At 39.6% G+C, this 16,671-nt stretch overlaps 1 protein-coding gene across 3 annotated transcripts in view; it reads left to right on the top strand.

Annotated features, from left to right (window-relative positions):
* Positions 1–16,671, top strand: part of NREP (neuronal regeneration related protein) — a 29,168-nt gene that overhangs the window by 507 nt on the left and 11,990 nt on the right. For 2 of the 3 annotated variants that reach the window (XM_015558466.1, XM_006755293.2), the window contains exons 2-3: positions 485–526; positions 1,826–1,889. In XM_015558466.1, the coding sequence (XP_015413952.1) occupies positions 1,875–1,889 (15 nt within the window). In that variant the 5' untranslated portion in view covers positions 485–526; positions 1,826–1,874. Of the gene's footprint in view, positions 1–484; positions 527–589; positions 686–1,825; positions 1,890–16,671 lie in introns of those variants that run through there. The other variant, XM_006755294.2, reaches the window with a different exon arrangement.

Here is a 16,671-nt window from a genome sequence, read left to right on the forward strand (position 1 = left end):
ATTACAGTACCGGCCGCGCCGCCTCCCCGCGGCCCTGGCAGCGCGCCGGGCTGTGCAGCGCCCTGGCCGCCTTCTCGCTTGGCGCGCCCCCAAACCGCCTCCTCCACCTCCTTATTTGTCTGAAAAGCCACCGCACGTCGAGGCGGAGAAGCCCGCCGGGGGCGGGGAGGCCTTGCATGTTTCTCTTTTATTAGTGTAGATTAGTACCTATGTACATTGGCCTATATTCAAATGAAATTTATCTCCTTAGCTCCAGATCTCTATATCCACCACCTTCTTGCATATCTCCAAGGGGAAACAATCATATGTTTGCCATTTACTGCGTGTGCAACCATGGGAAAATTATTTAACCTCTTTATGCTTCAGTTTTCTTATCTATGACATAAGGATACAAAAACATTAACCTCATAAAGTTGCTGTGAAGACTCCCCCCCCAGCTGTCTTTCTTGCATGATGCCCTTTTTCATCCACATTTGTGTTTCAGGTGTAGAGAGGAGAGAGTGCACAGGGAGCGGGGCTTTTGTCTGTAAGTATATGCCATTCCCATCGCCGGCCGGGAGCGCTGCTTTCTCTTTTGTGTCGGGTTCTTGCCTTTACTCTTAGCCGGACCCTTCAACCCTGCAGAGTTCATGCTTCTTCCCTCTACATTTTAAAGAGCTCACGCATGTACCTTGGAGAAATTCTGGTATTTGGGATCTGCTGCATTAAGGCTGGAATTTAAATTGGGCTTTTAAAAAAAAATGCACAAGAGGGAGAATTCTTTGGGGAAGGGGCGGGCTTTGTTTGTTTTAATTTTTTTAATCTTTTGTTTGTTGGTGTGGTTAATTTTTGTTCTTCTTGCTCATAAAAAGCAGTGTTGGGGACTGTTTCGTGTCTTTGCATTGAATGCACTTTGCGGCATGCACCCCCGCCCCCTTTTATTACACGAATTCGTGTCCTTCCATCTTTACACTTTATTACTCTTTCAACGCTGCTGTTGCCGCCAAGGGTCTTTGGAGGCATTCGATCTTCCAACACTTTCCCCCTGCATTTTCTTTTAAAGCAGTTGAACTTTGGGGGAAGAGGGGTGGCGTAAGAATAGATGACTGCTTTTTGATTGATAATGATAATAATCGGATTTGCATTTATATGTAGGTATGATAACATAGGGGAACTCTAAGCTTATGATACCCTTTTGGAGAACTTTTAGTTTCTCCATTCATCTTAATTTTTGTCCTAACTTACGTTAACAAAAGAATTGTATTGTGATGACCTAAAGGTTGAGAGGAAAATCACTGCAGCATGTGCATTAATGTTGATTTGTTTAGGGAGAAGGGCATAAGGTGTATATTCCTGACTTTTTCCCCCAATGTAGCCCCCCCCCCCAACACGGAAGGTTATGTAATGCAGTGCCATTTCCAAAAATATCCACTCTGAGGCATTACACTACACGGTGGAAAGCTAATTCCTATTCTGCTGTCTTGATTGCAAATATATTGCCAGTAGTATGTCTGGGAACAAAGAGCAGCCAGAAAACAATCTATTTTTATCACTTGGTTCTACTTTTAAGTTGCTAAACCTTTTGAACTGCAATTTAAAAAATGAACCAAACACTAAGAATAGCTCAGGGTTCTGCAAAGCCAGGTACCAGGGATTCCTTTGTCCCCTATTTCAGCCTATAGACAGCTTGGAAAGCTCCTTCAGAAGCCCCACAGTAACAGTAATTTGCATGTAACTTATCTTAACCACAGGAAGTGGTTATTTGTCTGTAACCCCTAAACAGGCATTCTTCATTTGCTGACCGGTGGTGAGGCGATTTGTCTACTATTTTAAACATATTTTGCAGGTTGGTCTCCCTGGACTGAAGACAGGGAGGGTGCAAGTCCAAGGCTGCTATGATCCTCAAAATGGTAAGAACTGGTCATCCAAGGAGATTCTCAGTCTCATTCCGGCTTTATTCCGTATAAATGTCAGCCACCCACCGTCACCCCGCCTCAACCCTTCATTGTTCTTACCCCATCTGACCTTTAGAAGGTTCTATCTCCAGCATGTGGGAGCTTTGCAGTGCAGTAATTTATATGAATTGGATGTGGTGAATTAGATCTTTGGATTTTTAATCATCTTGAATAGAAAACTGAAATTCCTTTTTCAGAAGTGAAGACTAATTTAACTTGAACTACAGAAACCGTTCTGTTCTTTAAGAAGAGTGATGTGTTGTGACATGCAAGGAAAGGCTCATAGCAGTAGGGCTCAAACAAAGCCATGGGTCAGATGTTAGAGACAGCCAGAACTTACCCCAAAAGTAGGAGTCTGTGTCCAGCTAATCAGATGGCTATGGTATGGTATCTGCTGTCCTTACGAGCAATATCTATGAAGAACATGGACTTTTATATTAATGCACTCTGTCTACTGTATCAAATATAATTAGCATTGTGTTTTTTTTGTTGATTTATGAGCGACACATGCCCAGTTTTAGAAATCAAGCATGTTCTCCCCTAAATGAAAGGGAAGCTATTTTTTAACAAGCATGATCCACAGGGAAGGCAGTTGAGTGTTTGATGGCTGATTAAAGAATTAGATGAAATACACATTAAATAAGTATATTTATCTCCTATGAAAAATTTCCTCTTTGCAAATAAGTTGAATTGAAAAAAAAATAGAAATCTCATGAAACTTTTCAGATCAATACAGCATGTCCTCCTGCAGATGTTTATACTCTTTAAAACACCCCTTTGCCACTTAGACTGTGTGATTTCCAAATTTAGTTTTAGTTTTTCCTTTTAAACGAGGGCGGAATTTAATGAATCAAAATTGAATCTGATATACTTGATGTTTTCTTTGAGCACAACCCAAGTATAAGCTTCCAAGGAGAAAAATGAATCAGAAGCAATTAAATGAGTTCAGTTTCAATCCTATTATCAAGTAGGCTCTTTATTTTCTGTGTATGCCTCACCTGTCATTTCAACAGGTGGATTTCGAAGCACCAAATAAAATAGTTCTTGCTCGGACTTTAATAATGATCAAATTAAGGGACTTGGTTAGAGGAACAAAAGGGATGAGCAGAAAATTAAACTGATTAAGGTTTTTGTGCCAATAATTCCTAACTTCATAGTACATTCCTAATTAGCCATTGTCCCAGAGTACCAGGATGGTAATAAAATAAACTGCTGCAAAGTTTTTTTGTTTATTTAATTATCTTTTACCGGGACTTGCCACATCACCTTATCCCAGAACCTTACTCTCTGTGTCACCATAAATGGTTGTAACATGTCAGGTGTCCCGTTTGGTTAAACATAAATTCGACCGCCAACCCTGCCAAAACTAGCCCTATAGATCAAGCTCAAAGAGTGTCATGTTTCTGTAACAGTGAGTGCAGTGAGCTTTGTGGAAAGCAAGCATGTGAGCCAAAGCTGAGAGTGAAAGTTGGAATGATTTGAATGCAGAAGAGCAAATTCGAATTATTATTACATGTAGTTAATTTCTTACAGTTGTCATTTATGTATGGTGGCCGAATGAGAAATCACAGTTTGTTGCTCTTGGAAGGATTTTCACTCATGGAAAAATTCTTACAACTTTTTGGTGATCCTTTCATCAAGATGTCAGTTCCTTTTGGCACAAGCCATTGCCTGAAATGAAACCACCGACAGTTATTGTCTGTGGGTGATTCCAAGTAACTTTCTAGCAATTCTCTCATCCCGGGAGGTCAGAGCTCTTAAAAATCTTTGTACATGTTAATGCAAAAAAAATTCCAATTTTGTTTCTATAAAACTGATATTAGACATGTTTTGTACCTCCACTTTTTCAGTTTGGGGCAAAATGAAGTTTTTCTTTCTTTGATTAAAACTGAAATTATTTTGCTGATCTGTAACTAGCTTACTTAAAGATTTAGCCCACATGCAATAGAAACCACTGCTAGCGAAGCAGATTTAACACCTGGTTACCTCTAGAAAACATAAAACTCCCTTTCTGTTAAACATGTTATTCCACTTTCATAATTTAAAACACTATAGAGGATCTACAGCCAGTGTATTTACCCTGTTAAGTAAAGGGCTTATGCCAAATACAGATTTTTAATCGGCTCATTTCCATAAAAGAACTCCAGAATTCGAGATAGCTAGACATTTTACATACCCTAAAATAATGTTTCACAATAATTTGAAGATTCGCTCATGAATCCTAGAGTGAGTGCCTTTTGCATTATCCAAAAAAAAAAAAAAAAAATACAACCACTTTGTTAGCTGTAAGAAGCACCAATCACATTATATGCTGTGTATGGGACCCTATAAGCACAACTCCAGGGGGCGCCACTTACATAGATGACAATGCACCTGGGATTGTGCAACTCAGGAGTCCTGTTTTGTATGGGTCCTTGGTGTTTACTTAGATGTTTTATTTTAAAGTTACCTGCTTTTGATACGTCAGTGAGAAGAAAATACTTCAGAATGCATAGATGGTTTTATTGAATAGTTTGAAAAATGTCAAGGTTAAGTTGTGATTTTCAGCATGCCTACCCTCTGTGCAGGAAACTTGCCTCTGAGTATGTGTGTGCCATGGACTCATAGTGGCATAAAGCATGGGCTCATTATATTTTAACAGAGACCTAGGAATTGGAACAAATTAAGTTCTCTTTAAGGCTGTTGCTGAGCTTTTAGAAAAGATGAGTTGACTCCATTGTATGGTTCATAGAGCTCTGCTTTCTGTACTCTGTGAAGTGGCATTCATGGGTTTATAAGGAGACTCTTTGAATAATCTCTCCACTAACATAAGGTTTTCCTGTTTAAAGAAATAGACAAAGATTGAGGAGGGATGTGGTTCTATTGGTAGCTTTGCCAGTGGGTTTTAGAATGTAAATTTACAAGTTGCTCACAGTGATTCTTGATTGTGGGGATGCTGAAGAGTTCCTAGGGGGGTAATTTTATATGGTACTATCTTCTCTTTCACCAGGCCTTTCAGCACACTGTAACAGGGAGGGAGAATTGGGAATTGTTTAGGGAATTAGGACAGCAGGGATGGTCTATCTGGATTTAACTTCAGTCCAGCTTCCTTTTGAGCTACATAGATAATTCAGGCAGGAGAGGGTATATAGTAGCAGAAATCTTTGAATAAACAGCTATTCAAAGCATCATTCTATTTTAACCCAATACAGTTCTTTAAAACTTGTATGTAAATCAGATCATCATAAATGCACGGAAGGAATTCACTTTCTTTTAAATCCTAAGATGAATACTTTTAAAATAGAGAAAATAGACTTCTAAAATATGAATATGAATAACCTCCAGATTTCTAGTTTAATACATTAAATATTCATCAACGTTGGACTGGCTAAAGATTAGTCTTAGAGTGAAATATTGTAACTTCCTTGGTCTTGCACATATTTTACTTAGTGCTGTTTCTGGCTGGAAAGTCTTTTAAGGCCTTATCCTCACAGGGAAAGTGAAATGGAGGGTTGAGGCAATTATCTGAATAATTATGCTTTTTTAAAAAAGCCACTTGATTTCGTCTGATTCATTTTGGTTACTTAAAATGTTGCAGGAGTGATATAGGAGTGGGAAGGATTTATCTGAATTATTTGAATAATTCCTTTGTTATATAGGAAGAGACTAGAAGAAAGAAATTTTATCTGCAAATCCAATGAGAATATACCAGAGGAAAATGTATTGAATGCACTTGGAATTGTCATCTTGGTTGATCAAGATATATTAAAAGATTCCAATTTTAAACTTCTCCTTTGCTTTCAACTGGAAGGCAGGTTCACCATAAATCTTAGCCCCTGTCTGTAGAAATTATGGCTGTTGAAAATATGATTTATTGGGTCTAAATTTATGTGAAATGGGTATTTCTAGTCATATTTTGCACTTAGGGGTGCTTCAAGAATATCTCATCTCAGTGGTATAAAATATAGCAGTGATTTTAAAATTGATCTTCTAATGCATGGCAAGTGTTAGCAGCTCTAATGATTTAGGATTTAAGCATTAACAAGGATTTAGGCATGCAACTAAATTCTAAATATCAATTCAGTTATTAGTAGCAGTGACTTAGTATTAACCTGGGTATAACATTAGATTATACCTCTCTGCATTACTTGTTGGTTGGGTCATATGCAGTTCTTTCATTGACCACCTAAATTATAGGCATCAAGAGGGGTTATAAGGTTCATGTACAGTGCTTAATAAAGTATTAAATATATGTTAGAAGATCAGTAACTATTTGGTCTATGAATGCTAATATATATGAAGTTGGATATATTTATCGTTAATGACTTAATCATGTTTAGTTTGGGTGAACTAGAAGTCATATGTATCTTTACCTTCTTCTAAAAATCTAGGAAGTTGATGTGAATGTATTTTAGTTTTCACAACAAGTTATTTTCCATAATTTATTAACAGGAGTGAAAAAAACTGTGTTTAAGCCATAAAAGCACTTACCAAAAAAGAGTGGCTTGCAATTGCTCACCTTTACCAGCTTTTAATGCCACTCTGAGCAGCCTGGTGAGATGCTAGCTCTCTAGGTTTGATCCAGCTGCAATGCTCAAAGCTCACAGCAACTTTTCCTGCAGCCACACATATCCCCTCCAGAATCCAGAAGGATCCTAGTATTGGAAATGTAAAGTCCTCACTTATTTCCACTATAATCTGATTCTGGGGTATTTTGAAGATGATCCTAAGGACACACAGATGCCATGTCTGAAAGTGCTGAAGAGACAAGAAGAGTTAGCAGTAAGATTATGTATGTGTTCCCCATGTCAAGTGAATGAGGTGTTTGGTTTTTTGTTGGTTTGTTTTTTTGAGCATTTTATTTGTGCTTAGTTCTTTGTATTATAGAAAGTGCACATTTGCTCTGTGCCCTCAGTGGGTTTATATTTTAGATGTGGAAGGAAGACTAACAGGCATGACAAACTTAACAGTGTAATATAGTATAATCTAGAAGAGTGCTTGAGGACTGTGGACTGGAGATTGTAGAGCACTTTTTTTTTTCAGGACATAGAAATTAAGCTAGACCCAGAGAAGCAAATATATGACATACATGTTACCATTAACTCCTGCTGCACCTGTGGCAGACATTGTTAATCAACCCTGACATTATTATTAATATTATTATTATTATTATTATTATTCAGCCTAAATATAATTTCAAAATCTTCAGTATAGTGTACCATTAGCAACCAGTTGGAGTTGGCACAAAATTTGAAACCTAGAAGTGCGCTATTTGCTCCTTGAGAACCTGCGCTATGCCTTCTTCAGCTTTCTATTCCTAGAGCACTAGTAGTGCCAGTCCTTAATAAATACTGAGTGAATGAAGAATTGAGGATATGTGGGTAGATTTAGATAAGAGAGAAACATATTCCAGAATATATTAGAAACCCATTAGAAAGTACGCTTGTGAAAGCGAGCATAATGCATTTTTACTGCAGTAGGGAATGTCCTTGTCCACTTAGGGCCCATTTGCTATCAAGGACAGAGCTCACATACTAGACCTAGAAGTCTGGGACCTGATGAGGTGAGCCATAGGAAACTGCTGAGCAGGCATCTTAGACATGGCCCAAGGCTGTCACTCAAGGCTCCAACCTGGGTCAGGAGCTTTGCCTTTTGGTTGTGCCCGATAGAAAGGAGCACACACACTCACATACATTTTCAGGTTAAATGTAACTTATTACTTTGCTGCGTCTATCTGCCTTTGGGCTTGGGCAGAGTGGTGGCGCGAAGGAAGGTCCCTAGCAAGGAGGACTTGGGGAGGAAGAAAGGAGCACACTTAACCTTTTTCTTTTGTGAAAGTGGCAGCACTTCCATTGGCAAATCCCAGCAATACCGAGGTGTCTGCCTGGCCAGAGAGGTGTTGCTGCAGCACCATGTTTCCCTTCTGGGAGGCTAGCTGGGTGTCGCCACATGTACCCAGCTGGTTCTCTCTCCCTCCACTTCTTCTTGAGTAGCCAGACATACTTATTCAAGATTCACGCCAACACTTACACCATCCTAATAAAATTGTTTACAATTTGAGGCCTACAGGCTGTTAGTAATTTAGTCAGTAGTCTGGTGACCGTCTAAAGGGAATCCCATCCCATGATATGCAAAATTTGGGGAAAGCCAAGAACAAGAAGGATTTTTCTGAAATTTCTGGATAGAGCGCTGTCTCCTACCTTAGAATGCATCAGCTGCAAGATTTTCAGCATGAAATGATTTCGCTCGCTCTTTTAGCCCCTTCAGATGAGGTTGACTTATCACCGAGTCTCTCAATAAAAGTGACATAGATAAGCATTGCTCCTTGAATTCTTTCTGCCTATTCACACTTCATACTTTCAAACAATTTTTTTTACCCAACTGCTGTGTTTAGACCTCCAGAAATTTATTTTTTATTTCTTGGCTGGGCAGCCATGCCAGGAACTATGTGAACTAATACTGTATTTCTAGCCAGGATGGAATATATTTTCTTAGAGGAAGCAAGCCACTTGTTATTCTAATGTGCCCCAGGAGTCCCTCCTCACTGCCTCTGCTTACTCAATCCTAGAAAGAATGCTCCTCTTGACAAAATAAAGCTATTCTTCCAGACCAAATTTAAATGACAACTCCTTTATGAAACTCACCCCAGTACATCCAGTGGGAATCATCTCATGCTCCTCTGTATACTCATTACACTTCCAATATTCTACCTATAGCTGAAGCTTTTTTCTACTTTCCAAGATTGGAAACTTGAAATCAGAAAATTGACCCTTAGTAATTGAGCATTTTCTCTTTGGTAGCAATTGAGGCTGTGATGCCTCATTCTTTTCCTTTGCCTCTATACAGTGGTTGGCAAACTGCGGCCCGGCAAACTGTGGCTCAAGAGCCACATGCGGCTCTTTGGCCCCTCTAGTGTGGCTCTTCCACAAAATACCGAGTTCTGTGCATGGGCCATGAAGTTTCAATTGCACCGTACATGCACACCCACACGTAGTATCAGCAGGATGGTGAATGTAGATGTGGAAAAGTTTCATCATTGAGAGGGAAAGCTAGTGAAGTTGATTGGCTTTTTCTTTCTACAAAGTGGTGGGAAACCCTAGCTTTCATTGGCATGGTCTAATGGGCCCTGGAACAGATTCCGTATCTGTGAACCAGTCTGATGGCTGCTCCAGTACTATCCATACCTATCCAGGACCCCACACATCCTTAGTGGTCAGTAAATGTCTGTGGAATAACTGTATGAGTTAATGGTCCTGGATACATGGAGATCTGCTTGGAGTAGAACAAGGTGGCTCACCTTGAGATTTATAACTAGCAACTGTCCAATACATTGTAGAGTTGAGACCATTCAGATTATAAAATATATAGATACACACAGATTTTGCATTTGCTATTTAAAAAAGTCCCTCTCATTGAACACTTCAGAAGGCGTAATTGGGGGGCGGCGGGAGGGGGATAGAGGGGAACTAAGTGAAATCTAAATACACTACAAAAACAGCTAAATTCAGTGTTCCCTTCTTGCTTAGATAGATGTCCTGAGAGAGTCCTCACACTTAGCTTGGTTTGGCCTGATGAAAGAGGAATCTCATTTTAGAGTAGATTCATACATCCAAAACCTTAGCTGTGGAGTGCCATTATGCACGGGGTTATTAATGGTGTTTTCCCAGCGGTCCCGCAGTTTGTCTCTCAGTAATCTGATTGAGGTATTCATGACAGTAGAGCAAAATCTACTCCAGTTTCACAAGGTAATGAAATCTTCATAAATAAAATTATTGCCTGTTATTACCTTAGAATAGGTTTCAATCTAAGCTTTTTGCCTTAAAAGCATTATGATTATCTAGCTGGAGATAGTTTTAAACCCTTGATATTAGACTGCTTTTTCAGTGTTCATCCTTACTTTCATAGACTAAAATACAAATATAACTCATGGTTAGCAAGGAGAAGGAGATACATAAGAGAATGTCGCCAATGAAAGGAAGTTCTGTTTGATTAGAAAGAAAGGAGAACAGCTGAATAGCCATTGCCAGTAAAAAAACAAAAAACAAACAAACAAAAAAACAGGAGCCAGAGACTCCTACCATTTAATAAGTAATTAAAACAAGGGGGAGATTCATAATGTGCACGGAAGCTTTGGCATGGTTGCCCAGTTCCAGCTCTTCTCCCTTCTCCGCTTTAGCCCGTACTCAGATCACCATCACACACCACTGTCCTTTGATGACTGGGGCAGGTAACAACCTTCCTGTCTGAATTGTGTTTGATACCATTCCAGCAGGGAAAAGTACTGCAGCCCAGTCGCTGAACAAGGAGAAATTGACACAAGTTGTGCTTAAAATGGGTCTAGACATTTTGAGGACATATTCATTGGATGAAGGCAGTGTCAGACGCAACCTATTCTTGGACCGGAAAGAGTAGAAATTAGGAGAAGATATTGCGTCTTTGGCAGTCAACATTCAGAACTGTCAAGGAAGGTCTATAGTCAGTAGTTAGATGGATAAAAATATATGGAGTAAGATGCTTATAAATATGAGCCCAAGTAAGAAATTATTACTAAGTACCATATTTTTTGGTGTATAAGATGCTATCTTTTTCTAAAATAATTAGACTGAAAATCGAGGGGTGTCTTATACATGGAAGTCAGCCGAGGAGGGAGCCATGTTGGTGCATAGCTGCCCATACCTTGTCAAACAGGCTTCCTCCAATCACGAGCCTTACTGTTACTGATGTCAGCTGATGCCTTAATTGGAGGTGGAGGTGAAGAATGCACAGATGCAACAGGAACAGGAGCATTCTGAGCCCATAAAGATGTCAAAAAATAAAAAGATAAAAACTGATAAGTGATTGTCTTACTCTGCAAAATTCAAATTGAATATAATCAGCTATGCAAAAGAGCATGGAAATAGAGCTGCAGAGAGACAATTTGGACCTCCTCCCACTGAGTGTATGATCAGACAGCGGAGCAAACAGGAAGAACAACTCCTTAAGATGTCAAAAAAGAAGAAGGCCTTAAGAGGAAAACCAGCAAGATGTTTAAAATATTGATTTATTAATTTTGGGTTGGAAAAGGGGGGGCATCTTATACACGGAAAAATATGTTACTTTCCCAAGACATACTGTTTCTTTCCCTTCACAGTGTAATGGTAGAGAAAGTTACCCAAAACACGATTGGGACCATGACCTCAAAGTCTGTTCTTTGCACATTTGCCACAGTTGCTAAATCTCAGTTCATGCGTGCGTGTGTGTGTGTGTGTGTGTGTGCGTGTGTGTGTGTGTGTGTGTGTGTGGTAGCACATCCTTGAACACTTAGTCTAGTGCCTGCTGCACATTAGGGATATAATCCCAACTGGAAGAATGAATACTGTGCAGGAAATGGACCCACTATTTGAAACGGACAATATCAGGGGCTACAGTTGAATGGGTATGAGATTTAGAATTTGAAAAGATGAATTAACTAGCCCACTACTTTCCCAAATAGATGTCCCTGGATTTAGTGGCTTAGTTCTAAAAAGGTGTTGTTTTTTTAAAATGTGTTTTCTTTGCTACTTTAGTACTTGTAACTCAAACTAATGGGACATATTCTTTAATAAGATGTTCATTCTATAGGATTGAAAGCTACCTACCAAATATTCAATATGTCGCAGAAAGTAAGTACTTAGTACATATTTATTGATTCATTTATTAGACAAATGAGATTGTATACCCAACCAATTCAGATAATACAGCATCAGAAATTCTGCCCACATCTTCTCTGATGCCTTCTCATCTTCATATTTTGATCTTTAATTACCAAGATTTGACTGTTTCTGAAGCCTGGATGCTCTGAACCATAACTGAGTCTCCATTTCATGCTGCCCTGTGGAGCCTTAGGTCTAATGATGCATCATAAAATGACCCTGGCCTTGGATATTTTGCTCATTTCTCGATAATAGGATCTTAAATTGTTCTGATCTTGTTACCAAGGTCTAGGAGCCAAGTCTCCGCATCTTTTCATTTCATCTTCATTAAGCCTATCCCTTTTTAAATGAGGACTGCCTTTTAAATCTTAATTTTATTATATGAAGCACAACTGTCTATACTGTCATAATCAATTCATTCAGAAATTCAATTAAATTTATTAATTGGCATCACAGAAATAATTCATCTGATAATGTGAATTTTTACTAAGTTGATCAGGTGTTCTGATGTTGTTTGTACCAAGCCAGAGGAACACCACAAATTAGAACTATCTGTGTTCCTACCACATTGATTAAAAGTTTCCAAATGGAGTCAGGTTAAATTTGTTTTTTTATTCCAGTCACCATTCTTAGTAGTTTACACACTGCCTCTCTGGTCTAATAAGTCCTTCCTCTTCAACTTGGATCACTTCATATTTTTATGTAGTGTATTGTTTGTATATCTGCAGATCATTGATAAAGATAAGATTTTAATGTCCTCTAAGCAGTTTATTTTTTACTTGGATAAAATTTTGAAAAGCAGACTTACAGCCAACATGATTTCAAATGCATCTGATGAAAGAAAGATATTCTGAATTAGGTTGTCCATTGCTAGGCCATCTGAGATGTTGTTTGAGAGTTCATTTGGGGGTCATATTAAAACAATTTGGTTTCTTAGCAAATGCCCTTTATAATTAGCTGCAGTGATTACCAGATATAAATATTGTACTACAAACCCTCTGTGTCCTCAAACAGTGCTATTTTTTTAAGGTAAGTTATTTTTGAAGGGCAGCTATTTATCAGAAACACAGGTAGTAGAGCAACATATGTTCCTGAGAAAATTACTCTTGACAATAGGCGTCAAAAATCCACCTGAATTTCATCACGAAGGCACTAAGTGGAGATGCTCAACACCTACTTGGGGGATTGGAAACAGGCCCCAGCACTAGGGGGCTGTGGCATCACACCAGGTGGCTTTGGGGAAATGGCAGAGAAGATGGGTATTGAGGGACTGCATTCTGTGAGAGGAGAGGCTGTGTTCGCAGCCTGTCTTCCCATTTCTTGGGTTTGTCCTTGGGCAGCCTCATCTGTAGAATAGTGAGGATAATAATAGTGTTCGCTTACCCATATCCAATTGCTCATGTGCCTGACCCTTTTGCTAGCATTTTATATATATTGATGCATTTCATCCTTGAAACAGCACTGTGAGGATTAATGAGTGCACCTGGAAAACATGCCTAAAATTTAGTAATAAACAAAAACACATTATGATGAACTCTATATTCATTTCCACAGAAAACTGTGGCTCCCAAATTTACATACTCTGCCTATGTGGGTTTGACAAGTTCCGTGTATTGTTCCTAGTTCTCTTCCTTTGGAGAAATACAGTTTTCATGACTGGTTTACAATGGAAGAGAGACAAAAAGATGAGGTAGAGTTATTCTGTTGGAGAATGCAATCAGGATTTGGAATGAAGGTCTGAGTTTCTATTTCTCTTTTTTTCATATCAATTAGAGGATGTGAGTCCTCCAGGGAACTTAGCCCCACGATTTGGCATGCCTTTTGTAGTAATCTTCAAAACTCTTGAGGTATTTGTTTCTTCCGTGACTTCCAGCCCTGAAACATCTTACTGATTTGTGTTGGTGGCCACCATTTAGGTCTTCTCTGCTTCCCATGGTACTGGCTGGCTGACCCCTTATTGGAGCCAGAGAAGCCTTCCAGTGAATCGGACCATGCTGCACCCAGTGGGTTTGAAAATCCAGATGGTTACAGGGGTACATCCATCTTAATCTTATTCTGTTCCTCTTGGACTTTTAGTTTGTGCCAGTTTTCTTGGATGACAGGGTATTGGAAGCCGTCTAGTGACCACTTTGTGACCTGAGTACTTGGAGCAGGAGGGTACAGATCCGGAAATATTTTCCTTTTATTTAAAGGCAAACTTCTCAGGAAATAACCAAGACTCTGATTTAAACCCATTTCAAATACACCCTCCCACAATGACCACTTTTCCTTAGAATTTGGTTATCTGTTGGGATTCTGCTTGTTGCTGCAGAGAAATAAGTCTCTAGGTGACCAGGACAGTGCGCCGAATGCGGAGGGGTCGGGTCGGGGTCGCAGCTGCCAGTGGAGAGGGAGCGCTGATGGAGAGAGAGAGTCGTTTCCTTAGGAACAAGCATGTGCACACTTTCTTGAAAGCTCCCTCTTGCACATGTCCGAAAGAGGAATGTTTTTGAAATGTCCACAAACTTATCAAAAGCAACTGTCTGTCTCATCGTTCACTCCGATCAAGAAAAATCCCAAGTCCGAATGTCTTACATATCTCACTAGCCTTTGATTGAGGACTTTAATAAAAGAAATCTGATTTTTGAAGACTTGTGTTTTTCCATGTTGTTAGGAAAAAATTTTCATAAGATTTTAATGGTTAGCACAGTCATTTTAGGACAAGAGGAATGAAAACATAGTATTCTTGGTGAGTAGAAATTAGACTTCTTATAACCATTTTTTGTAGGTGAAAGCCAGCATACCTAAAATTATTCAAGCCAGCTCATAAAAGCAAGTCTAGGTGTTTTGTATTAACCTTGGAATGTGCTTGGAAAAAGTCCTGCTATCTCCAGATGTCTTGTATTGGAAAGCATATCAACAGCATTATTCTCATTTGTGGCAAAAGAATATACAGTTCAAAAATTCAAAGTGCAGTTTGTTGTATGAGGGCACAATAGAGAGTTTTTCTTCCTTTCCTTTCCTCCTTTTCTCTTAAAGGTAGGAAAAACATGACAAAATGTAGTGTTTTTAAATTCTTGATTACAAATGAAAACCAATTTATATAAGGGAGTAGGGTGGTCCAGACTTAGAACTCAGATGTGTTAAGTAAATATTTACTCTGGTTTCACTCCAGGGGGGTAGAAGATTTCATTAACATACTTGTTGAGGTCATAAAGGCAGGAAAAGCTTATGCTCTGCTTAAATGCTTAAGGGGGCCCTTTTTCCTTTATTTCCCTGCTAGTTAACAAAGGCCAATATTTTTTTTTTTTCAGCTGAAAAGAGCAAATATCTTGTTTTGTGCCGTTTACTTTTTATTGTTCATTCACAAACTGCTTAATCTCAACCCAGGGCTTTAAACAGTTGCTGTATTTTTTTTTTCCTCTTTGTTTAAAAAAAAAATCTCTTCTTAGATATCCCTTATGAGATTGGCTTCCAAGCCTTATTCTTGTACTTTTGCTTCTGGTTTGCTTTGGGCTGTTATCAGCTCTTTGTGCTTTGTTTTGTCTTCGTCACTGAAAAGAAAAAGTCGCCCATGAAAAGTCCGGATTTGAAGTGTGAACTTGATTCCTGGAGTCCAGTCCGCAGTTTGGCTCTGTTACTGTACCCGGCTGACCTCCAGCCCAGGGGAGGGAGGCTTGGCAGAAATCGGAGAATTCCTCGATCAGTAACTCCCTTTTTTGGATTTATGGAGTCTTTAGGTGGATTGCTTTGTGCTAAGCACGTTCCTCTTGGAAAGGAATGAGGCTGGGATGAGAGGAAACGTTTGCTCAACACAGATGCTTGCTGCTAACCTGTTCACCACGCTCAAATTACCCGGTGGCTGCTGCACCCTGCCCCGATCCACACACCATCAAAGCCCCCACACTCACCCAACGAACTGTTTTAAATAGTGGTGAATAAGCAAAGTTGAGTAATGTTGTTAACCTTCTGTGGCTTGCTCCCGACTTGATTCATTGCTTTTCTTGAAAGTCTTTGCTATTATTCTTAGAAATCAAATTTTAAAAGACTCAGCAGCCAAACAAGCCGAATATTACATTGTGGAACAGTGACTCTGAAAGCGCTTTGTGCTCACAATTAATTTCACATGTAAACACTTTCGTTTTGTTGCCAGGAGATTTCCTTTTCCTTTCTCTGCTTTGTTGAAATTTAGAAATAAAGTCCTACAGCTGTCCGGTTCCCACAAATTCACCAGTGGCCCCTCCACGTGGCTTCCCACAAGCAGCGTGAGTTTAGAGCAGGGGTGGGCAAACTTTTTAACTTGAGAGCCACAATGGGTTCTTAAACTGGACCGGAAGGCCAGAACAAAAGCATGGATGGAGTGTTTGTGTGAACTAATATAAATTCAAAGTAAACATCATTACATAAAAGGGTACGGTCTTTTTTTTCAATAGTTGTATTCATTTCAAACGGGCCGGAATCCGGCCCACGGGCCGTAGTTTGCCCACGGCTGGTTTAGAGGATTCCACTCTTTAAGTTGACACAGCTTGTTTCAGACACCCACCTCTGACATGTAATGTTGGACAGTAACATAACCTGCTGTGCAATATTTTTTAAAATGGGGATATTTTCTGTGCCCATACTGGACATCTGTACCCCAAGTCAAGCTCATGCCAATGGGCTTAACCAATCTGTGAGCAAACACCATCTTCCTCCTTAAGCCCTGTTGTCACCCTCCCCCCATTTCTCCTGGTTGAGAGCTTGTCAGGCCCTGGAAAAGCGGGGAATGTCAGCACATGTTGTAATTCAGCCCTGCTCTAAACGGCCTTCCTGTCCCTTCTGGCAAAAGGACATTTACGGCTGAGAATGTTTTGTAATGCTTTCTCTGTAATTACCCATTGTCACCACAGCCAGCTCCTCTGTGTGTGTGTGTGTGTGTGTGTGTGTGTGTGTGCGCGCACGCCTGTGTGCCTGTGTGTATTTAAATTATGTCTCCGCATGTTTCAGTTAGTTCCCATACCAGAATGTTTGCCAACGTGGGCACCAAGTAATACTTTGACTTTGCTTTTCAGAGCGTCCAGAATGGCTCGGTGTTCTGCCTGTTTGTCCTTTGTCTTCTGGTTGCAATG

Source organism: Myotis davidii, unplaced genomic scaffold, assembly GCF_000327345.1.
Source record: "Myotis davidii unplaced genomic scaffold, ASM32734v1 scaffold130, whole genome shotgun sequence".
NCBI classification, from domain to species: Eukaryota; Metazoa; Chordata; class Mammalia; order Chiroptera; family Vespertilionidae; genus Myotis; species Myotis davidii.